The following is a 24,114-nucleotide window of genomic DNA, read 5'->3' as shown; positions in this document are numbered from 1 at the left end:
GGTGCGCTTTCTGTTCTTCATTTGACAGACACCACGCGGCCCAAGAGGGAGTATGAGGTGGACGGGCGAGACTATCACTTTGTGTCCTCCAGGGAACAGATGGAGAAGGACATCCAGAGCCATCGGTTCATTGAGGCCGGACAGTACAACAGTCACCTGTACGGCACGAGTGTCCAGAGTGTCCGTGAGGTGGCTGAGCAGGTGTGCAGCAGCGTGTTGGATAATGGGTTTTATAAAATGGGATCATTACCTCCAGATTCATTGAGATATTGAAAAAGAATGCCATAAAAACCACGGCTTTTAGTACCCAGAGTATGAAGTCAGGCACAAGGACATTACTTAAAGGAACAGTTTACCCCCAAATATATTTACATATTTTACCTCTATACCTGCTTTTTATTCATCTAAATGGGTTTGGGTTTGAGTAGATATGTGTAGACTCGACCTTCTATCATGTATAATATACTAAATAGCACTTGGGCTGTGTGGTGAAACATCAGTAGTAACGCTTCTTTCAGAAACCACAAAATCACAGTTTTTAGGAGCTTGAAGCACCACAAGGCAAATATTTAAGTCCATAGTATTCAGGTGATGGCAGATATCTCTTCAAAACTGGTCAACTGACGCAAAACACTGTAGATAAATAATACTAAAAGACATGGGGAAAAAAACCCTTACCCCTTTAAGTATGATGAATCCATTTGCACTAAAAACACTTTGTGTTTTATAAAAGCAATGCTCTGTTTAAGTAATAAGCTGCAATCTCTTGTGGCTCAATTAACCTACAATATTCATTACTAAAATAACATTCTATTTTTGTATTTACTTATCATTTCTGTTCTTGCTTGCATGCATGAGCAGCAGGGGAAACACTGCATCCTGGATGTCTCGGCCAACGCTGTGCGCAGACTACAAGCAGCTCAGCTTCACCCAATTGCCATCTTTGTGCGGCCCAAGTCGCTGGAGAATGTCCTGTATGAGCTCAAATCTTCTATATCCATTTAGAAAAAAAATTCTGACAATGATTATTCTTTACAGCTTGAAAGCAGGTGTGATTTTATATTTGTTTGATTTGATTAACAGAGAAATCAACACTCGCCTGACAGAGGAGCAGGCCAGGAAAGGAATGGACCGAGCCCTCAAACTAGAACAAGACTTCCTAGAGTGTTTTACTGGTAAGAGCATTCAGCAATCACATGTGCTTGCAGGTTTGGTTTTAGATTGCACTTAATTACATGGACATTTTAAATGTAAAGTCAACAAAAAAGTAAGCTTTTTTTCAATGCACTGTCTATCCACTGTAGCAGAGGGATTCACATTTAGGTTTTGGCAGAACCAGATGGAAAAACAGGATTTTATGCGTCTGTGTTTGCACTCAAATGTAGGATTACTCATAATCTATTTGATATGGAAAAAATCATCTCTTTTATCATTACAAGATTCTAGAAACAACAGGCTGACCGTGTTTTGCTGGCGCTCGTACGCACACTTTAGAAGGTGATCAAACTTCCTCTTGTAGTTCTCGTAGATTTTTTTTGTTTAATGCCAACAAATGCCAGCGACCGGGCTCCGCGCTCCCGTTTGTACTGGCACGACTGAACGATCTGAATAAGAAAAGGAATGCCTTTTGGGAGGACTCAGGGCATTTTAACATTTAAGCGATGCATTTAGGGCAAATCTCAGCAGTTGGCAGAATATGAATGCGAGGTTTCACAGCAAATTCAACGCTGTCTACAATTTCTAACAAATCATGAACAGTGGGGGGGTGTGACATTTCATCAACCACTCAAAGCACGTGGGAAACTGTGTAGAACTACTTAGCTGATATAAATGCGCCTCTTCTTTGATGTCGTACACAGATTGTAAAACTATATCCATAATTGATTATATCTTAAATTGTCATTTCCCCTGTTTCTCTTTATCCCCACGCCACCACCCAACCAATGTTTCAATTTCATCTCCTGTCTTTGCTCCTTTCTCTTAATTTCCTGCTGCCTGTGTCATTTTTTTCTTTAACCCATACCTTGTTCTATTTGTTCTTTTCTTTTCTCTCCTTCTGTCGCACATGCTGTGTCCCACTGCAGCTGTCGTGGAAGGGGACAGCTTTGAAGAGGTCTATCACAAAGTAAAGACAGTGATTGAGGAGCAATCAGGGCCTTACATCTGGATCCCCACTCGGGAGAGGCTGTGATGCTGCACCCGCTCGACCACCCCTCCCTCACAACCACCGATCGACCGCCACCCTTCACCCTCACAGCCAAGCCAGCCTCGCCTGCCTGCCTGTCTGTCCTCCAGCAAAGTCAGTGCTTAGGCAATCACTGAGAATGACACAGAGAGATAAACGCATACTAAGACAAAACACAGCGACACCGCGAGGCAAAGAACGATACCAAAAAATAAAAAATAAAAAGGAGAGAGACTCTGACACAGATGTAAATGCAGCGATGTATAAAGAGACTGAGAGAAAAGACTAAACCAGTATCCCACTATAACGAAGCCGACCCAGTTCACACTTTGCATTAAAATGCATCTCGGATACACGAGTGGACAGCTCTAGATGCAGCTGTGACTGCACCCTAAACTGGGTGCTGGTGGGGGTGGGGGGGATGCAAATATCCAAATCACAGTTAATAACTTGTGTATATGTAATGTGTTTAACCTGTGTTTGGATACAGGTGCACTTTCCCACCAGATAGGGAGCAAATGAAGTGACTATTTCAGGCGGATTTCAGTTGCATTTTGATGCCGGGTGTGAACTGCAGCCCACGTCACCTGGAGCTCAACACAGCAGTCTAGATGTATGTGGACATGAGACATTAATTCTGAGCAGGGCTCGAAAGAAAATAAAGGATGACCTTGCGGAGATGGACCCTGAGGTGCTATCGCCTCACCTACAGAGCCATCTCGAGTCTCATGCCGACATTGAACACCTCAGTGCACCGATGTCTCAGATGGAGGTCCCCCCTCACTTTAAAAACAAACAACAAAAGACAGTGGCCACTCTTTTTATATCACCTCCTGGCTTTCTGTCCTCCTCGTCCTGCCACCTCTGCCTTGTTTCAGGACAGGAACGGGGAAGACTGAGAACAGGGGCCCAGATCCAGCTGAGTCCCACGTGACCAGGAGTCCTTTCTCAGCAAAGACCCGCTTTTTTTTCCTTTTTCTTTATTTTTTTCTTTTTGTGATTCTCATCTTGGTTCTGGGTGTGAACTCAGAATAACACCTCAGTGGCCAAGACTGACGTTTGTTCGGGTCACCCCATGTTGAATATTGCAAGGCATTATTTAAAGGCAGTTCAAATAATTATATTGCTAAAAACCTCATACGCTGAATTTCTGCATGCATCCTCAAAGACAACGGAGAGAGAAGAGAAAAACAAAGGAAGAAAATCATGATAATAATCTAAAGGAAGGAGAAAAAAGTGAAGGAGTTTGTTTTTTTTAGCATGTCTCAAGAAGAGAAGAGAGACATGATCATGTGATTATGGTCATGAGAGGCCAGTGCTGAGCATACTAGATGCTCTGGCTTGTAGTTTAGCCTCAACTCTCTTATGCACACAAACACACTCATGCACCCACACACACACACCCTCACTCCCTTACAGCGGCACACACACACACAACCGCACACACACACACACACACACACACACACACACACACACACATACACACACAATCGTAGGGTCGTAAACTCAGCTGTAACCTAGCACACCTCTACAGGCAGATTGGCTGTTCTGACCTGCTAGTCAGCATCCAGGATGAATGTTATCTCTCTAGGCACAAACAGCAGAGCTCTTAGCTTCATCGCACCACAGCAAACTCATCGGTCATTCTTCCAAAAGATACCCCCCTTCCCCTGCCACAGACGTACACACCGTCTCCAGTGGTCGCAGTTAAAAGCCATGGCGTATGTGTGTGTGTAAGTGTGTGTGTCTGCGTGTGCACGGTGGTGCTCGTTCATGTGCGGGGACTCCTCTGTGTGGGAGGAATATGTCCTTTTATCCTTTCTCTCTCTTCCAGTTTTCCCTGCTTCTTTCTCCTTCTCGTGTCCACACAAATTAAAGCTAAGTCATGTTTAACAAATAAATAGCCTATATATATAAATATATATATATGCATATATATCTTTTTTATGACAATTTCTAACGGGATTAAGTCTGTAAAAAAAAATTAACATTTCCAAATGATATTCCATTGATTTTTTTTTTTTTTTTTTGGGGGGGGGGGGGTAATATTGCAGTTTGGTTTTTGGATTTACACACAATCCCATTTTTCGTGTTGCAAAGCGCAGCAGAAAGCTACACACAACTAACTGAACCATTGAAGTCAACGTAAAGCAGACCTCACACTAGAACCGAGAACACGTGACGTGTTCTCGTACGCGCTGAAGACAAACTGAAACACGTGTGCAATGCAGCTGCGTGCGTCTGTGTGACTGTGTGGGTATGTGTTTGCCGCTTGTGTGCGAGAGTGGCAAGAAAGCGCGTGTCGTGTATAAAATAGAAGCGATGCTATATGAGAACATCCATCCTTATGGTTGTAATGTGTGTGTATGTGTGAGTGAGAGAGCGAGACACGCACACGGAGATGTAGTGCAATACTGCTATGATGTTATGCAATGAAGATGGTTTTATGGGTCTAAGATTTAAACTGTATAAAGTTTGCACTGACGGCATTATATGCTACAGGTATTGGCGGGATAAAGATGGCGAGCGAAAGCAGGAGGACCCCATGTCAAGATTTTAAGAGCATGTGTTTTGTATTTACTTATGATTTGTTCTGAATTAAAAGAGTAAAGGTGGAAGTATCGATGGAAGTGACCATTCATATTTATATTTGTTTACTTTATGCTCACATGCTTCTGTTGGCTCAGTTTGGAATAGCTGAAGCTTGTGAATGACGACTATCAATTTCTGTTTGAAATACATATATATATATATATATATATATATATATATATATACATATATATATATATGATTTATTCAGAACTGTCACTAGTTGCATCACCTGTCTGTTTATTTTTGTATTTTTTCACATTGAGAGAACTCTCGGGTCTTGGCCAGAAATGCTGTAAATATGTTGTTGGAGTGCCGTGTGGGTTTAGGTTTTAGCCGTTCACACTGCTGAATTGGTGCAAGTGCAGCATCCATCAGAGCCACAGCCCAGTTTCTAACTGCTCAGACACAGAAACGACACACACAAGGAGATATCAGCACGTCCACACACATGCATTTAACATTTACACATAGAGAGAACTCACGGAAACTACGACACACCGCGACACATCCATGAATTGAACAATATGTTTTGGGTTTCTTTATTTGAGGGTTCAGTGTATTTCTTAATATCTCTCTCAGCCATCCTTATCATAGTGTGATATTCCTTATAAAGTATATGAATTTTTACAGAAAAGACTGATTACAAAGTTACAACAGAGTCAGCTGACGCAGAAAAATATATTTAACAATGACAGTATCAAGCAAAATAAAATGTTCCAGTTCAGTGAAGCGCTTGTTGTAAATTAGCTATAAAATAATAAAAATTAATTTAAAAAATGCTTTCTGAAAATGGACTCAGCAGCCTTCTTTTTTTCCTTTGTTTGCTTGTTCCTGTTAATAGTTGGATTCCCACCCCACACCCACCCCAGTTCCACAGGTGAAGAAAACAACAGTCCAGCCAGAGGAGGGCACTCATTCTCCATTTACAGCTGCTTACACAAGCTCCTCTCAGATGTATTTGCACAGACTTGCTCTGGCTCTTATTTGCTGGTTGCTTCCCCACCCTGCCTTCACTCATCGGGGGAACCATTTTCTCTTTAGAAAAGCACACAATCACGAGGATCCCTTCTTTTGATCGCATGATATGCTGCAGTGCCTGCGTGTGTAGGTAGACATTCAGATTGTGTGTAAGGCCGCTGTGATGCTATATCCCTGTGATTGCTTAACCTCTTTGGATTAGAAACTCGCAAATGCCACATTTATTTATTACCCGAGCTCGTTCTCTTCATGAACTCTGAATTTATTTCTTATTATGCAGCCACAAATTAACTATCGCCGCTTGAAAAAACAGGCCTTTGGCAAAATAAAATAAAAATCCAGAAAGCTTTTAAGCTTACTGACTTGCCAATGGGCAGGTCATTACAAACTCCTGCTGTGCAACCAAGCAACCCACTGAACTTTTGTTTGTGCTTGTGTAAATCCCATTTTCCCTAAGATATCCCAGCTTTGAGCAGAATCAAAACATATCACCTTTGTAGAGCTTAATAAGAGTTACTGAAAGAAGTTAAGTGGTTTAAATTACATTTTATCTTGAACCACTTATTCGGTTCCTGAAATACAGAACATTGTTATTCTATCTGACCCGAGCCCAGTGCCTGATGTATTATAACTACAAGTGACAAACAGAATCAGGCAGAAGGATGAGAGAACATCCATCAAAGACCATAAACAGGATTCGAGCTGACAAAACGGTGAAGTCTTACAGCCATCAGGTTACTAACATCCACATGATTCTGTTATCCTCCTATCAGTCATCATGTCTACTTCATGTACCAAGGCACGCAATGCATATACCCACAAGCTGGTGTAAGAATGCACAGTTGGACTCTCGAAGAAGCCAGATGCCTGACAGATGGATAGATGCGGGGAGAGAGAAGAGGGGGAAAAAAACAACAAAATTAAGTTGCTTACTTCAAAGTTAGAATTTGAAATTTCCTCCTAATTAAGAAACCGACTCTGTGAATAAACTCTCTCTTTAATCATTAAAGTGATTCATGGTTTGCAACCCTGATTCGCAGATGTACAAACACTCCAGTGCATGTATCCCATCTTGCTGCCAGGATGGGGGGGGGGGGTCCTTTTAAACAAAAAAGGGTGCTATGATTTACCAATCACTCGGACCCAAAAGCAGCACAAAGTCAAAGGGAAAACGTCTAAAAGATTTATTGACTGAGAGATTGTGGACTGAGTAGAGGCTGAGGAGTGAGTAGTCTTTAAATGGCGAGCTGGAGAGTAATGCATTGAGCAGCGAGGGAGTGATTGAGCAGGGAGGTGGGCGAAGAGAATGGTTTGGTGGTCATCTGTCTGCAGACAAGCAGATGACAGTGAGCAGACAGGCGATTTGGCACACACAGGAGGCTCAGCGGAGGTGACCGTGCGATCTGCCTCGGAGGAGTACCGAGGGGTTGGTGTGCCGCTGAAGCTGACTGAAAGAGGACGTGCAGGTGTGGCAGCCACAGGGACCTCGGGCAGGGAAAGGAGTGGCCATGGCCAGGGAAACGCAAACACACAGAGATACACAGAAACACCCACAGAAACAGAAGGGAGAATGCAAGAGAGACAGAAACACAGGGACCAAACCAGATTTCTGGCAGAGCCACGACAGAGGGATGAGGAATGAACACTTCCAAATGTAATAATTAAATCATGCCAGTTATTAGAATCAAATTTCTCTCCAAATATGAAGAATGTGAAATCTGGTGGAAGGAAATTAATCGTTAGACTGTTTGATCTTATAACTCTGTGCAATGGAGCCTATAGTCATTACGAGTTGCAAGTCTGTCGCGTTCCACCGGCAATTATTCACAGCGGGCTTCAAAATGGGCCGATGAGGGAGCAGTGCCTCTTTTTACCTGTTGCTGTCCAGAGCTGCAGTGACATTGCTGGATTTGGATGAAAGAACAGCTGACGTGCGAGTGCTGGAAAGAAGATTCAACTGAGAATATTTTTTTTCCTAGGTATTCAAAGCAACCTCCAAACCTCTGAACTTCTGTACGGGGAAACCGGTGAAGCATTTCAGTACAACACAAGCTATCGCACAACTCAAAGCCAAAAGCCTTCAGTGGACCTGAAGGCCCCCTCCTGTGTCTTCCTGGAACCTTTACTTTTAGTCCTAACTTCAGCAGGGGTAGCCTTACGAAAACAGTGGGATATTTTCAGTAGACAGGCCCACTTTTTTTCTTCTTCTTTGTTTGTTTTTTTACAGTTGCATGAGCTGTCAGAAAGGCATGCCTGTATTCGTCTGAACAGCTGTAACTCTTTGGTTAAGCTAATCCTCTTACATCTACATGATAATATAGCAGGCATCCAGGAGTCTTAAAAAAAATTCACCAGGAACAGTCAGCGATAGGCTTGCTTCACCGAGATGCTTCAGTCACACAGCCAAACATACGGCTCTAACAGACGACTGTCAGTATCATTTGTTACCTTAATTACAACACGACAGCGGCAGCCTGAAGTGGAGGATCAAACGCAGAGCCATTCCTCCTCGTTCATATTTCATACCAGCCCACTGTGTTTGACTGATCCCTTCTTCTCCTCGTTATGCTCTCGCACGCCCGAGGCCCCACCTGGTGCCAGCTTAGCTGTTTGTGCAGGATGACTTTGAGTTCATTGCTCAATTGTTCGTGTCTCTATTGTTTATCACGTGCCGTATTAGTAAATCTGGATGATGTCAGTTTGGATGCTTCATTGCTCTTTATCCATGTATCAGACTGTCTGCATGAAGATGAGATGATTCATCCTCAGACCGGTGATGGGCAGGGTGTGGTGCAGGATTTTTGCCATTACGATGCCACTTTACACCGGTGTGAAAACAGCTGTCATCCCAAATCCCTAGACCAAGATAATAACTCCTCCTGCAGCTAAGTCTAATGGGTTCCTTTGCTTTTCTCTGAGTCTTAAAGGCTCATTAAACACACACACACACACACACACACACACACACACACACACACACACACACACACACACACACACACACACACACACAGTGCAGTCAAGACAGCCATCAAAAATATTTGTATGTGTTTTTCCCCTTGTTTCTTTTTGTGATAATGATTTGAAATGGATTGTGATTTTACTTCTCTTGAAAAAAGAGAAAAAAAACCCAAACTGAATACCCATGCGCACCCAATTAAAGTGAGGAAGGGCGGTTTGTGAGAAATTTTACTTCGTGCTTATTTAGCCGAAAAACAGCGACGTGGAAAAGATTTTAATTTTGCACCGTGAGGTTTTGCCGACCCGAGAGAACGACAGCGATTTCAGAGTACAGCCTTGTGGTGTCACTTTTACTAAGCTGCATCTGCAAAAACAGAGCTTAACCCGTGAAAGCTTATAATGTCACCTGAGCCAAATGCACACGTTTCATTTTGTAGTATCAGTGATGAGGTACGATGCCAGAATTAGGATGATGGCCCACAGAAACATGCCAGCATTTGCATTTTAAAATTTTTGCTTAATACCCCCGTTTGCCTACCGAGGAATACACAAAATACCAAATGCACACGTGTACAGCTGGAAAATAATAGATAATGAAAGCATACAGACATTTTTGGGCATTTGTGGACGGCTCCTGTTCTGTCGCTTCAGAAAAGGAAGAGAAGCAGAGCTGAAAATACCCGATTGTGCAGTGAGTCAAGATAGAAGCTCGTGTGTGGCTCTGCCAGTAGAGCTTGGCTTACAAAATGTTAATGTGCATTTTTACCACTTGTTCCTGATGTGTAAATAGCTCTTTAGCTCATTACATGCTCTGTGTCATTATGTCACTGTGAAAACATTTTAAGACCGTTAGGAGTTCACATCTACTGAATGTCAGGCTGACCGGACTTGAGGATGCTAAAGATCAGCTAAAGTTTGATCTGCTATTGACTCCAAGGTGATTTGACATCCTTGGACCATCAAATGATTAGTTAAGTGATCTTGAGCAAAATCCTGAATGCCAGATTTTAAAACAAGCCAGGGTTTTGCTACGTTTTTTTTTCTTCCCAATCCTGACATCAGATTGAATCCCATAATTTTAGAGACGTTAAGTGTAAAACCACAAAAATCAACTTTGTAAAGGAAAGAAAAAGTGGAGAAAGGGATACTTCAAATCAGCAAATTAAGTCGATTACCTATGATCCACAGACGATTCTGGGTCTGAAAGGTGAAGTGCATTTAGTCTGCATTCTTTCTAATGGCCACCAGGGAGTAATCGCTCTCATTTTGTTCTACAAACCTCTATGATCAAATTCTCCGACTTCTCCCTTAGTTTAATACCTCCATAAACATTTACCTGGTGACTTTCTTGTCTCAATTGCTAGTTTGAAGTTCCATCTAATACAGCAAGGTGTCTATTTTGTAAATGATGGTGCTATTTAGAGTAAAAACGTATGATTAAGCCGAGTACGCTTTAGGGTGTGGCTATACTTGTGAGTGACAAGTTGCTACTGGATAAGCAGTGTTTTTGGTTTCTCAGACAAACCAAGATGTGGGCAGTGTGGCTACATTCATGCTTTATATACAGTCTATGATATCACCAGTGTCAGTGAGGTCAGTGAGATACATCACATGAGCGATGTTTTAAAAACAAATATTTCAGTTTTCCACTTTTTTTGGACACATTTTACACAAAAAAGATAGAAAGTGTGGAGATTAGAAAAGCGGTCACCTCAAGGCTAATGCTGAGGGAAAAGTCAAAACACCGCTGAGGTCGGTATGATTTTTTGCTTTGTGGCGGTGATTTTTGCAGCTTTACATCCAGTTTTCATTCTAGACCGAAAGGACTAACCAGCTGACAAACTAACAGCTTCAGTGAATTCTCTGTGACCGTGAAGTGTCATTGCTTTGCCAAAGACAGTAAAATGACCTGCTTTGAGTGCCTTTTTACATACAACATCAACACCGTCAGAAGTCTGGCAGGAACGTTTTTATGGCTCCATGACATTTATCCAAGTACATCTTCTGCTCGCGTCTATGTTTGAATCCTCAAAACAACTAGCTCTACTAGTCTCACAAAGCTCTGCATTTCACAGGTTTTGAACATTTCATGGCAATCACTAAAACAGGGATGACATTCAGGTGTCCTAACTAAGCGGCGTCGACAATAAACAGGGTGTGAAAAAAACGCGGCTGACAAATAGCTTTGTTTTCTACCTTTAGTGGGTCATTCTGGTCTAAAGGCTCCTCTGGCTCACACTCTGGAGGTCTTAGAAGTTTTAGATTTATATTTTAAAGACAAATTGAACTTCACAAGGACATGTTTTCCTGTTGAAGCTCCCATTGCATCTTCCTGATGCAAGAAGAAGAAGAATTTCATGCACTGAATACAGTAAATATGACAGCTTTGATGACATGGACACCCTCAAGCGGCATCTGAATGCATGCTGTCTGGACCCTCTGACCACTCACTGTATATAACAGACAAACAAACAGAAATAAAGTTTGACGCTTAGCCTATAAAATGTGCAAAAGGCTTTGTTACTGAGTCGGGATGAGTTGTTGACTTTTTGCTTGTACGATATTTGCGCTCCAGTGAGATCCACAGAGATGCAGACAATGCTTTTTCTAACATTTGACCTTTATATTTTCCGAACAACTTTCCCAGCAAGTAAACAAATACTACTGTTGTGCACACGATATGTAGAACATAGACCCCTTCTCTTCATCATGTTCACATATAGCTCATTACAGACGTTTGCACATCTTCACAATCCATCCTCTGACATTTGTGTACTAGTTCGATGAGTCCGATTTTGGGTGATATACCATGTGCTGTGTTGTCAATGGGCTGGATCATTTAATGGTTGGAAGTGGATGTACAGTAACCCAGATGTTTTACTTAATTATTCTGCTTTACAGACATTACATCAACAACAACAACAAAAATGAAACAGCTGACCCCAGGAGAACGGAATTGCTGGTCTCGCCCTGCCCAAATTAAGCATTGGTCTGGCCTTGTTAGCAAGCTTGAAATGCTAATGTCTGATTTACATTTTGTCATTTAGATTTAAAATATGCATTTTCTCTTGTTTATGCCGCTGTCTTTCCCAGACTTCCCAGAAAAAAACAGCTATTAATTAAATAAGAAAATAGGTTGTGCTCAAACACCAGTGCTGTGATTTAGCAATGTTATTAGCTCTCTTGAAATCACACTGTAGTCAAAATGACTGAACTTACAGAAGAACGAGCAGATCCGTGGCACATTTCATTGCTTAAGTACTGGCACATCTCGTGGAAAGATGTCAGAGAACATATGCGCTTCAAAATGGACAGAGAGATGGTACAAATTCATGCACCAGATTTCTAATGCTTTTTTTTTTTTTTTTTTAAAGCGAACACAACTTCTAATAGCCAAAGGCCATATTGCAGAAAAGTTGCATCATGAATCAGGTGAAGTAGTACTGAGCTGATCCATCATCATTTCGTATTCTTTAGCATTTCCGACCTTAGCTCGATTCCATCATACTTACATACATACAGGTTAATATCCCTCCCTGCTCCTTAAAGGCAATAAAGGCTCAAAAATTGTCCTCTCTGTTTTGTCCAAACACACTGATTTCTTATTCATGGGGATTAATTCAAGGAATATTGGCTGGAGTCTGTTGGGCTGGATTATAAGTACCGCCAACTTCCTGCTGATTTTATCTACAGCACAGTTTACAAAAACTGCATGCCAGCGTTTGCAATAGGACGGAATTAATTGTAGTGTTGGAGTCAAGACGCTCATGAAAGTAATCTAAGCGACACCGGAAATCGTGTTAAATTTTTGTCAAAATAAAAGCATTCCAGAAAAAAACAAGATACCAGCTGAGTGCGAAACTGAGATGCGCAAAGAAATGAAGTGCTTCCTATAGCGCCATGTTTTAAGATATTTTTATTCAACAAATGTGTGAAATTACAAACATGTTATCAAAGAGACACCAAATACATTAGTTTGCAAATAGGAATTTATTTGTCAAGACAATGAATGGTAAGTTGTGAATCATGTAAAGGTCATGTATTCTCTATTTAGATCTCTTTTTTCCCCCAACTTGCTGGTTCATTCGTATAAAATGTTATCGGCTTATATGATTTTATTTTGAAGGTGCTTGCCGGAAATTCCATAACTTTCTTTTGACCTACGCTTTTGACGCTGCTGTTATGGTAACGAGAGTGGGCGGAGCTTGCCCGTGCCATTCGACTCTGGGTTTGATGCGGTGTTGAAGTCCTTGGTGACCAGCTTACAGTAGTCAGAGCCACGAGCGCCCAACTTTTGATATCCAGCGCACATTCAGTTCGCTGACTTACTCAGAATACAAAGTAGACGTTTTCTTCCAGTTTCAGTCTAATTTTTCGAGTAAAACCAGGCCAGCTTAGACCTGTCGCGCAATATATCCCCACCACCTTTCGTTGGGGGTTTTTTCCCCCGCAGCCAAATAGTCTGGTTGCTGAAGGAATTAAAAAAGGAAATTAAATCAGACTTTTTTTCCTGGATATTTTTTCCGAACGTGGAGATGTGGAAGAAGGTATGAAGCGACTGCTATGTGAGGACTAAATGTGCATCTAACAGATATGCAGTGAGGTGCCCTGGTTGCAGTCTGCTCGGTCATCGAGCTGAGGGGGGAGAATCTTTTCTCTTTTTTAGGGGGAGAAGTCGTGTGGTGCACAAAGAGCTTATTAAGCCGAGCATACAAGTTTTTTTCTTAACCATGCAGCCCGTGTGCTGACAGAGGGCTGAGCCTCAGGAGGAGTTGCAACACCGCGGTTTGTTTCTGCCTGTGTGTGTGTGTGTGTGTGTGTGTGTGTTTTTTTTCTAGACTTTCACCACAACACAAAGTTGGACAAGTTTTGAGCCTGCTTATAAACGCTCACTGTCAACGGAGCCACGCACGGACAGGCGTTAGTCAAAGTGTGCTTTCTCTCTGCGGCACAGTGTTGAGGCTTTTACTGAAGTCCAATTTAAATGCGGACTGGTTTTCGGTCAGTGGGTGCACAGCCGAGCTGCCAGTCGAGTGGCTGCCAGCGCCACTTGGTTTTTAATTCAAGTCGCTTCATTTTTCACCTTCTGGTAACGACACCATGGAGCTGATATACCAGAGCATTGTCCTGCTGGGGTGCATCTTCCTGGACTGGGCTCTTCTGTCGACTGCAGATGAAGGTGAGTGGGTTTTTTCCTCTTAAATATTTATTTATTTTCATATTATTATTATTATTATTATTTTCTTGACGTGCTGCCCACACTTGTCTTCTCGGGTTACACAGGTGAGTGAAATGTCCAATTAGCATCACATCCCGTCTCTTACCAGCGGGAAGTGTCGTAAAACCACAATGCATTTTAAAAAGCATGCTGTGCAAAACACCAGACAAGTCATTTTTTATCCAAGTAATCGCAGAGAAATCACGGCCACAAGCTCACTGTTACTGATAAATAGCAGTAAGAATGTCACTGTAGACACTGTGTTTGCAAGAAATGGCTTTTTTTTCTCCTCCATCTGGCAGTGGATTATTTAGTTTGTTTTGACAGAACTGTGTCACCGTGGTGCCAATCAACATTGGGTTTTTTTTTTGTTTGTTTTTTTACAAGCTCCTTGTGGCTTCAGAAAGGCCATTTCTAAGACCAGCTCACTATTGTTTTTTTCTTCTTTTTTCACTTTCAAGTCATCACAAGGTTCCCACTCTGCTTCCTGGGGGATCATTAACCAGCTTACCTTAAAATCAATACTAAAACATTCAGTGAATAGAGGCTAGTACAGGCGTGGTGTGGTTTTAGTGGGTTAATGTAGAGTGCTTTTAAACTTTTACATTAAGCCCTGGAGGGAAAAAGGAAATCAAAACAAAAAAAAAAAAAAAACATCTCACATTTCATATCAAATGTGTAATCTGGATCATAATTTCTATTCAGTTCTGGCAGCAGGCTTGACATTAACAGGCAAATTGTCCTGGATCAGCTTTGTGAACCATGAAGGGGGAGAAACAAGGCAGCCTGAAATTATCTGTCATAATGTTAAAGAAGATGATGGTTTCAAATGGTCTGGTTTTTACAAGGGAGTATAGCTCCACATCATCAGCATAACAACAGGGGCAGTGTCTGGATAATTTGCTTAATGCAAGGGTGGAAGAGTAACTCTGAGTGAGCCACGCTGACAAAAAGCAGAGGAGGCTGAGTGTTTATTTGTTCCTAGTCTTCTGACACATCTCTGTCTTATTGTGACATTAACAGGGAAGTTTCAGCTACGCGCAGGGTACTGCAAACTGATTTAAGTTTGTTAAGGCTGCTGCCGAAACATCTCTCTGCAAAAGCCATTTATAGAAAATGGTCTTTGGAAATAATAGGCCTGTGTTTACCGAGGATCAAAGGATCACAACTGGGTTTCTTTAAGAGCTGTTGAACTGCAGGGTCTTTAAAAAGTACCTTACTGCTGTGTAGGCTGCTCGCTCCTGTTCACCTGCGAGGACTACATTTTATTCCACGTTGTGCTTTTTCGTTTTTGGCACTGCTTATAACTTTGCACACAGCACTGTAGTCATATTTGCTCACTGGCTCACAGCTAGTATGTTTATTTCCCTTTCCATCATTTGTTGGCTTTAGTTAATCAAGGCGAAATGACATGCAGTCTATATATTAAATTAAAGCAAAAATGCTGGCGTTTCTCTTGTAGTTTCCCAACACGTGCATCTTCAGGTAGTTTTACTAATTTTACCATTATTCACCCCCTCCCCCCGCAAAAAAAACCAAACAAACAAAACAATAAGGCTATTTAAAAAAAAAAAAAGCCCACTTTTTCCTGGGTATTTCCATTCCAATCGAAAACCGTTCTAAACAGGAACTCCATGTACATGCATGACTTCACATATACAGTGCTGTGAACACAAATCTGTCAGCTGCATCTGGTTTGAGGCCTCAACCCTCCCTTCTTACTGAGGCTTCCAGTTGGCTTCATGCTGTACATACACATGGATGTGGCGTACATGACATGGCCCGCAGTTTTATTAAAGGGCTTTTAAGGATTGGATTTGCCACTTGTGCACGCACACCCGTCACATGTAGAAGTTAAATTACTGCAGCTACCGAGAGCCTGAATTCTTGCGGGGAAAACTTTGTTGACTTTGTATTTTGAGAGCGTAGTATGGGATTTTCCCAGACACTTAATTTTGGTCAGTTTTCTGGGAGTTCGGAATTCGGCCGTTAGAGGAGCTGGAGATTCTCCTCCAGCTGGAGCAGCAGGTTTTTTGCAGCTGAGACTTGACCTCTGACTCAACTGTCCATTTTTCTTCTTCAGTCTTTCTCTCTGGGACACAGCAGATCCTTAACCTCAGGCTCTGTGTGGGAGGTGACGTCCCACATGTTTTTGGTGTCAGAGTTATTGAGCATCTCCTGAATAGCTTGTCAACTCGTCTCCGCTTGACCTTTTCCGCGTATTTGCAAAGATGCTGGTTCCAAACAGGTGCGGCGCAGACAGTGGCGGTGAAGAACTGGCGTGTAGACGGGAGCCGAGGCCTCGTAGCACCTTGTCGGCCGGCTCTAGAACATCTGTGTCTTGCCAAGTGTGAACAAGATGTCTGGTTTTTCGTGTCTTGGGTAATGGCCCACTCCTCTGCCGGCACACTCTGGATCACTCCCCCCCTTGTTCTCCACCTAGTAGGGAATTCTGTAATGAACTGATGGGAGGGCAGATGAAGCTCACAGCTGCCAAATCTCTCCTCCTTTTCCAACTAAAGGATAAATGACTCATTTACACACACCACTTGGTTGTTCAGAGCATGGATCTCTCTTCCCTCTGTCTTTGTGAAGATTAAAACACAGACCTTTTGATCAGATAATTAGTTTGGCTGGAAATTAATACCACTCTTTTTTTTTTGGTTGAAATCTGCAGCGAGGATGAACACATACAGGCACACCAGACAACATTTTTGTCTGCCTTCCACAGAAAACACATAATTTACAGAAAATTATAACCACGGGTTTAAAGTATTAACCGCTATTAATAATTCCCACTTATGTACTACAATTTTAAAACATATTTGACTTCATAAATGTAAGCCATAATGACTCCTTATCCTCCCACACGCACACTCAACCTAGAAAGTGCTCATTTTGTTTCTCTCCCAGCCCCTTTATATCTTTCATGTACAGTTTCTCTTTCTCAGCAATGCCAAGATGCAGCCGGTGACAGGACCACTGCAGTCTTTTCCACCTGTTCGGGTCCAGAGCTTTAATGATATGCCAACACTTATCACTTATCAGTTATCTCTTCCATCTTGCAATATGCGATGTGGCTTGAAGCCATTTTTGAGTGCTAGTGCACCTCTGTCACCCCTGTGATCATCTAAGAGGCTAGACGTAAATTCTTGATATGAGTAAATGCACTTAGTTGCAGCAGATTTAAGCCAAATTTTATAAAATTGGGAAAAATGGATTAATGTATGTGTGTGTTGTTGTTTTTTCTCTATCCATTATTACACTACTGCAATTCTCCAGCGGGGTGCCATTAAACTGTAATTAAGTAATTAAAGAATGACTTCAGCTAAAAACAAATGAAAACAGTGTGGAAAGCGTGATGGGGAAAGGAAATGGCGTTTATGTTGATTTCATGTATTAATTTGAGGAAGGTTGTGCTCATTGGTCCACACTGATCACTTTACTGGTTCTCTTCTATCCAGAACAACTTGTGCTTTTCTTTCTTATCAATACATCAACTTTCCACGTTAGCCAAGTGTTATTTTTTGTAATCATTTCTACGATTCACCTTCTTTTAATCAAAGTCAACTGCACGTAGGTTTAATTGGTAGTGGAGAAATGGCTCAGTTGATGACTAAATGTCTCTTGAACTTGACGCAAACAGTTTCGAAATCCATGTCCATCTCTCTTGAACAGGAATGGGAAGTACATCTGCAATATGGATTTTTTTTTTTTTTTTTTTTACTGCAGCTGTTACTTCCTTATAATTTATAAGTCATCTTTTCACATAATGCACAACAAGAGAGTGCAGCTGCCAGAGTAATATATTTGGCTGAGGCCTGGCCTGTTGGGTTGAAAAATACAGACAGCACTTTTTTAGCTTCTGGCGATGGAGCGAGGAGGGGGAAGTGTCATCCTGTCTCTTTAGCGGTTTCTTCCATATCACTTTCTCAAACCACGGCTACCCTAATGCTAAAGCAGGTGATGGTAACATCTTTTTGTGTGGCACCTGAAAAGATGCACCATCCACTGTCTATTCCAAACAATGAGTTTGCACAGCTACAGGTTGGTGCCTTGGAGGCAAAGCAGTTAGTAATGAAGCCACTTTTAAAATAGTCAACTGCGTCAAAACGTATTGTGATACTTTGTCTGCAGGTAGACATCTTTATCGACAGAAGCGCCAAGATTTTTCACTAACGAAGTGAATGAAGCTCATGTTCTATTTTGGTGCAGATGCTTAATTAATGTGATTAGCAGCACCTGTGATTACCTACTATTTCCTGTCCACATGGCAAATTTTTGCTGAGTAGTAAAGGCACTGAAATTCTGGCATATTGTTAATTATTTCTGAAAAACTAATATAAAATTATTAAACCATCTGTTGAGACTATATCTATTTTTCCTTATAAAATAGGCTAACCCCATTAGCTGACAGTGGTGCATCTCCAAAGTGTTTTGGGTGAAAGTCACATGGAATGGCGAAGGTGAGACTACCCTCTAAAACCTCTCAAAAAGCAACAACACCCATCATCGGTTTATTCTTTCTCCTCCTAGCTCGTCCAAGGCACAACTGCTGTGATGAATAGCGTAATGCCGCTCAGTCTAATCGAAACCCCAGTGTCTCAAATGGAGAAAGGATGTTTTTTCTATTTTTTTTTTATCCGAGAGGCCTTACTTGAGCCTCAATCCTTTCTTTCACAGACATGTATCCTTTTCTTTTGCTACTCCTTCCACATCCTCTGTCTCCTTGATGTTTGACTGGTGCTATGCTGTTTTCTCTTGCTGACTGTCTCCCCTGCCGTGGAAATGTGGATCGTTTCCCAGAAATCCTTTTAAATGGAACCGATTTTTATAAGAAAGGGATTTGCATTTAAAGCAACCTCCCCCCCTCTCTGAAAGCCTGTAGCCCATCATCCTCAGTACCTCAATCCGATGATTAGCTTCCTCAAGAGTTAAACAGGCATCTGAGTGCCACAAGTACTCTCAGTCCGTGTCTCTCTCGCTCTCTTTCTCCCCTCCTCCTCCTCAGAGAGGGATACATATGGCAGCTGGGAGTTGCAGGTGGATGATAGTTTAGCTTGGTGAGAGGATACACCCCCAGCCCATACATCCATGTCAGGCATTCACTTTGGAGAGCCAGTCTGTCCTCCACCCACACGCTACTCTCTGAGAGTGGGACACAATGGGGACAGGCTGCAGCGGAGAGGGAATGAGGCCACAGCCTATCAGCCATAAGCACCAAGGAGAATGGCACTTTTAGAGGGATGGGGGTTCTCTTTGAAGTGAGTCAAGGAGAGATGGGCAGACCGGCATGAGTCAACGAAATGGAAAGAGCAAGTGCAGTGAGGGCAAGGAGGGTGCAAGTATGTGCACGTCTGCACAGCGTATAATGAGCAAAGTTGGGTATACTGCCTATTTGCATTCTTTAATCACACACCTAGGGCCAGATATGAGAGATATATGCAATGGGCTAAATATGTGATTATAATAAAGGGATTAAGAAGGCCTTTAATTAGAAGACAACAACAGAGAAGGAGCTATTTATCTCGGGTCCATCTTTCTCATTTATCTTGCACACTAATCACAGTTCTCATTTGAGGCACACCGAGCATTGTGTTGGAAATAAATCCTTTGTGAAACGTTTCTTCGTGCCATTGTTGCACGATACCTTGTGATGTTTTTGTCGCTACATTTGAAAATAGAATGAAGTCTTAACGGGGAAGAAGCAACATGAGGCCAGCGAGACATCTGAGGCTGGATGTGCAAGAATTGATTAAAAAAGGCAACCTTGATTTAACAACAAAAAAAAATTCTCTGCTTGAAGCACGCTCCATCAGTAGACTTGATTCGATTCGTGTCTGGGATATTTTTCTTCACTGCGTCAGAGGTTGACCTACATCTTCCATTTGGCCGTTTTGAGTTAAAATGCAACTCATTTGGTTCGACATCAACCTAGAGAGCACGTGCATATTTGATCCTACCTTCATGCACATGTACACATCTTGAGCGTGTCTCCCAGGTACTGCTTTCATATACCACTCTGAACCAAGTGGGCTCTGCTATATACGGCATAACATAGAAGCATTGCTGTGTAGCTGCCCTCCTACAGTTCTCACACAGCTTAAAGCTTTAAGAGGATGTCATGCTCCAAAATAGAGAGGGTCAAGAAGCATTAAACACCTTTCTTTTTTTGCAGCGTGGTATCTTAGTATCTAAATTTCTGTGGATTTGCCACATATGAAAAAGTTCTTTACCTTCTTGTCCTCCTTCATATCCACAAATAGCTGCTCAACCCCATCCAATCATTGCGCTGTTAAACTTTGTCCTTTTTTCTGTCATTGGACAAAAGCGTGGTTTTGCAATTCAAACAGTTTGCAAACTACTGAATCCGCCTCCTAATGAAACCATAATGTAGCTGGCTGAGGAGGCAAAATAATGCTCTTTGTACTCGAGCAAATAGCTCCACATCCGAAGATGAGTTTATCTTTATTCCAGATATATCGGTCACCGCCACACAAGCAGCCAATTGCAGCCTCGTAGCGGCAATTCGTGGCTCAATGGAAGAGAATTAACTCTCAGTTGGGTCTGTTGTTGGTTGAATGTGGGAAAAGTGTGATGTGTCAGAATAAAAGGGAAAATTCTCGCCGAGAGTCTGTTCTCTTGTATCTTTACTTAGATGTGTCAATCCTTAGATGGTTTATTTAGCTGGAGTCTGCACTGTTAGCTTCAAGCTGTCCACCTCCCACAGCAGATTAGTCACTGGGAGCTGTGAGAGTGTGTGTGTGCATGCATTTTCTTCTGCAATTTCTTCCCCCCCAAAAATGAATTGGAGATTCTGCTTTAGTAGAGGCTTTGATAAAAACTCAGTTGTAAGTACAGCAGCAGACATTTTTGGGGCTCGTAGCAAGGTCGTTAGATGCATCACAGCAGTCGATGGCTCTATGTGGGTTTTTAATCTTTTCATCTAGAAAGATTTGAAATAATATAGGTCACCTGTTATATATTATTTTATAAAAGTAAAGATTTGCATGTCTTTTCTCTCCTTTATATATATTTTGCAGCTTCCAAAGCTGTAGTGCATCAATCTTTGTGAATGAAATAGTTTGGGTGTTTTTTTTTTTTTTTTTTGTTGTAGTCACGACTAAATGGCAAAAAGCTCCAATCATGCTAATAATTAATCTATAGTTATCTAGCTTGCAAACTAGCTTGTCTAATTATTAAAAGACTAAGCCAGCACGGGGGTGGAAGAGTATCCTGCTGGTTAGGAAGATCATCCCAGATTTCGGCGCTGTGTGACTCCAAAGTATCCACTCTGCGGGGGTGCCAGCCTGTTACCGACCCAGACATCAGCCTTCCTGACAGGAGAACAAAAGTATGAATATCCTCTTAAGACACCGAGAAAGTGTTTGAAAACAAGAATGCAATTTGCACCTTCCCCTTTTGCTTTTGTCAGCTCTGGACTTTCAGTTTAAGTTCTTCAAACTTTTAAGATGCTGACCTAAATTGAGGCTTGCGGGCATTTGAGAGCAGTGTTGACCACAGCGTAATGGTGTATGGTGGGTCAGTTATAGGGCAATGAAGTGTCTTTATAAACTGGTCACACCTGAATTTGGACTATGAATATCTTCTGCTCTGGTTAAATAAGCAAATTAATTGCGTGCTGTAGGCCAAATGTTTATGCATGTTTGTAGAGGTATTTTCCTTCTTTGCTGTGATCAGTGTTGGAGTCGTTACTCAAAACAGTAATTATTACACATATTACACTGAACACTTTTCTTAAAAGTAATGCAGTATGTTACCTAATTACCCCTGGGAAAAATTAATTTGTTATACTATTCGTTACGTTACCTACTCGTTACGCTGTAAAATAGCTGAAACACACTGTCTCATAATCACCGTTTAACAATATAAACCTCAGGCTACAACCCCACACACCAACACAAATCCCTAATGAGGACACACATCTCTAAGTTTCTCTTAGTAGAATACAAAGCTGACAACACAGCCAAGGGTGGTTACAACCTGACTGCTCATCTGTTTGTTACCTGTTGACATTCTGTATCTCAAAAGACAGAACTTCAGTGCTGATCCCAGCAGGCAGCATTCACTCAGCTTTCACTGTGGGTTCTTGACTATCTAATCCACACTCTAGATTGCATTGCTATTTTCCTCCTCTGACACTCGAACTTAAATCAGCTGATTGTAGTGCAAATGCAAGACCCGGGATCAATAGGCAGGCAGACTAACAACTCCAAAGAATTGGACTACTTGGAAACAGTTTTCTTCAAGAACCGGTTCTCGATTCCCATCTCTCATCCAGGATGATTTTTTTCTGATGTATAACAAACTGAAAATTTGTGACATTTGTCTTTTTGCAGTCAAACGTGCAATTGTGGCAGTTTCTTCTACCAACTCTATCACAGGATTCAAGACCATTTTATACCCAAAGTCAATGTCAGATTGATGTTGTGGATAGACGTGATTTTTGCACGAATTTTTTTAATCTGCTGCTTTGTGCCACTGCTGCTGCAGCTGGGTTGGAGACATATGTATGATGGTGTCAGTCATAATGATATGTCAGCAGAGAAGCTCAAAGATTTACAGATTACACCAAGGGAGATATTGCGACAGTTTGAAAAGATTCAACTTTGTGGAAAAAACTTTGAAAAAACACTGTAAACATCATATTTAAATGGATGATTTTTCATTTAGGCAGTTTCTGTATATCTCTGTACTCCAGCAAATATCAGCCTTTGTATCAAACAAGTGGTAAAAAACAATGAAACATGTCCACTACAGCCCCTGTCTGTGCTTTCCATGCTTTATTTTTATATTTGAAGTTGTTGTTTTTTTTTTTTTTTTTCATTGCTCTTCCATTCCCGGTGAACTCCGATGTCACTCGTTTCCCTATTCCGGATCACTTGTCAACCAGTCAGCATTTGACAAATCCATACTTCATCTGCTTTCAGCAATGCAAGGTTTTGGAGAACAGTACAGGAGCATGTAATGTGGCTCTAAAAGGAAGGCGTTATTTGTCCTATCATATTTGCATTTGGTGCCTGCTTACAAGTTAATTTGTTTCTTTAATTCAGTTAACTTTCAGTAACTATCCTGTGTAAATAATGTTACATTTAAAAAAAAAAATCAATACTTATAACCCTAATTTCAAGGAGCCTTCCTTTCCTATCTCTGTGAGTAACAACAGGGAGTGTTCATAAAGAGAAACTAGATCAACATTTTGATGCATTTCTACATCAAAATGTAGGACCATGGCCACCTTTAATTGTCTTTTGAGATACAGAATTTAAGTTAAATTGCATAATATAGAGGCGATTTGGGGGAAAAGAGAATATGAGTATAAATAAGAGAAGACGAATGAAACGGGAGAATCAAGAAATCAGTCAGCTGACAGGATATACGTTGCAGGTATTTTTTCTGAATTGGATAGTTATTTGTCTCTTTTTTTAAGCAAAAATGTCCAACCATGGAGCACTTTGCTTTTTTTTTTCTATGATACTTTAAAAGCAAACAGATTAATTTTAAAGAGTGCATTAATCCATTAATCACCACTAGTGGTGGGGTTTCGTAATTATGGTCTCCAGATTTCAGTAAAAATGATGCATGATCTGTTCTGCCTCGAAAGTCAACACAATCAGCCAGCACCAGTAATTTGTCTTTTTTGTATTTTGGGCCTCATCAAGTTATGTGTCTGTCTTTCTAATTTTATACGTTGTACAGTATTCAAAAGCAGAATGGCTTGTGGAATAGCAGAGGTTTTGAGAATTGCACTCTACCCTCCAAAATAAAAAAAGTCTCATCAAGAAAATCTTTTTAAGTTTTCCTTTGTAATTCATTCTTTCTTTTATAGGATTCTGGATCAGGAGGCCACCAGGGAGCTGGTGCAGCCCGCAACAATGTTCTCAAAAAGCCTTTCAGTTTTTCTCAGACTTGGGTTATTTTTGAAGAAGACTTGAGAAACTGGTGCCCATAATTGGAAGTAGCAGGAGGTGAATTCTCACAGTGGCAGATCAATATGCCAAAGAATGTGAAATATGCAGCAAGGCAATTTAACCAATCATGCTTTATAGGAGTGAGTGCAGGGCCTTACGTGTTTAAAACCTGAAGTTTTTAAATGTGTCTGCTTGGAATTGAATTTGGAATGATTAACAATTTGGGCAGAAAGAAGGACGAT

General features: G+C 41.4%; 2 protein-coding genes across 4 annotated transcripts in view; both read left to right on the top strand.

Moving 5' to 3' along the window:
* dlg4a (discs, large homolog 4a (Drosophila)) overlaps positions 1–5,573 on the top strand; it is a 63,490-nt gene extending 57,917 nt beyond the window's left edge. For all 3 annotated transcript variants that reach the window (XM_084942240.1, XM_084942239.1, XM_084942238.1), the window contains exons 19-22: positions 29–201; positions 862–974; positions 1,084–1,175; positions 2,085–5,573. In XM_084942240.1, coding sequence (XP_084798366.1) covers positions 29–201; positions 862–974; positions 1,084–1,175; positions 2,085–2,191 — 485 coding nt within the window. In that variant the 3' untranslated portion in view covers positions 2,192–5,573. The remainder of the gene's footprint in view (positions 1–28; positions 202–861; positions 975–1,083; positions 1,176–2,084) is intronic.
* Positions 5,574–12,927: 7,354 nt separating this feature from the next.
* Positions 12,928–24,114, top strand: part of ephb4a (eph receptor B4a) — a 40,540-nt gene continuing 29,353 nt past the window's right edge. The window contains exon 1 of the mRNA XM_084942237.1: positions 12,928–13,901. Coding sequence (XP_084798363.1) covers positions 13,823–13,901 — 79 coding nt within the window. The 5' untranslated portion in view covers positions 12,928–13,822. The remainder of the gene's footprint in view (positions 13,902–24,114) is intronic.

Source organism: Perissodus microlepis, chromosome 10, assembly GCF_051167445.1.
Source record: "Perissodus microlepis isolate ML-2025 ecotype Zambia chromosome 10, ASM5116744v1, whole genome shotgun sequence".
Taxonomy (NCBI): Eukaryota; Metazoa; Chordata; class Actinopteri; order Cichliformes; family Cichlidae; genus Perissodus; species Perissodus microlepis.
The sequence above is the reverse complement of the archived record's forward strand: the minus strand, read 5'-3'. Positions and strand labels throughout refer to the sequence as shown.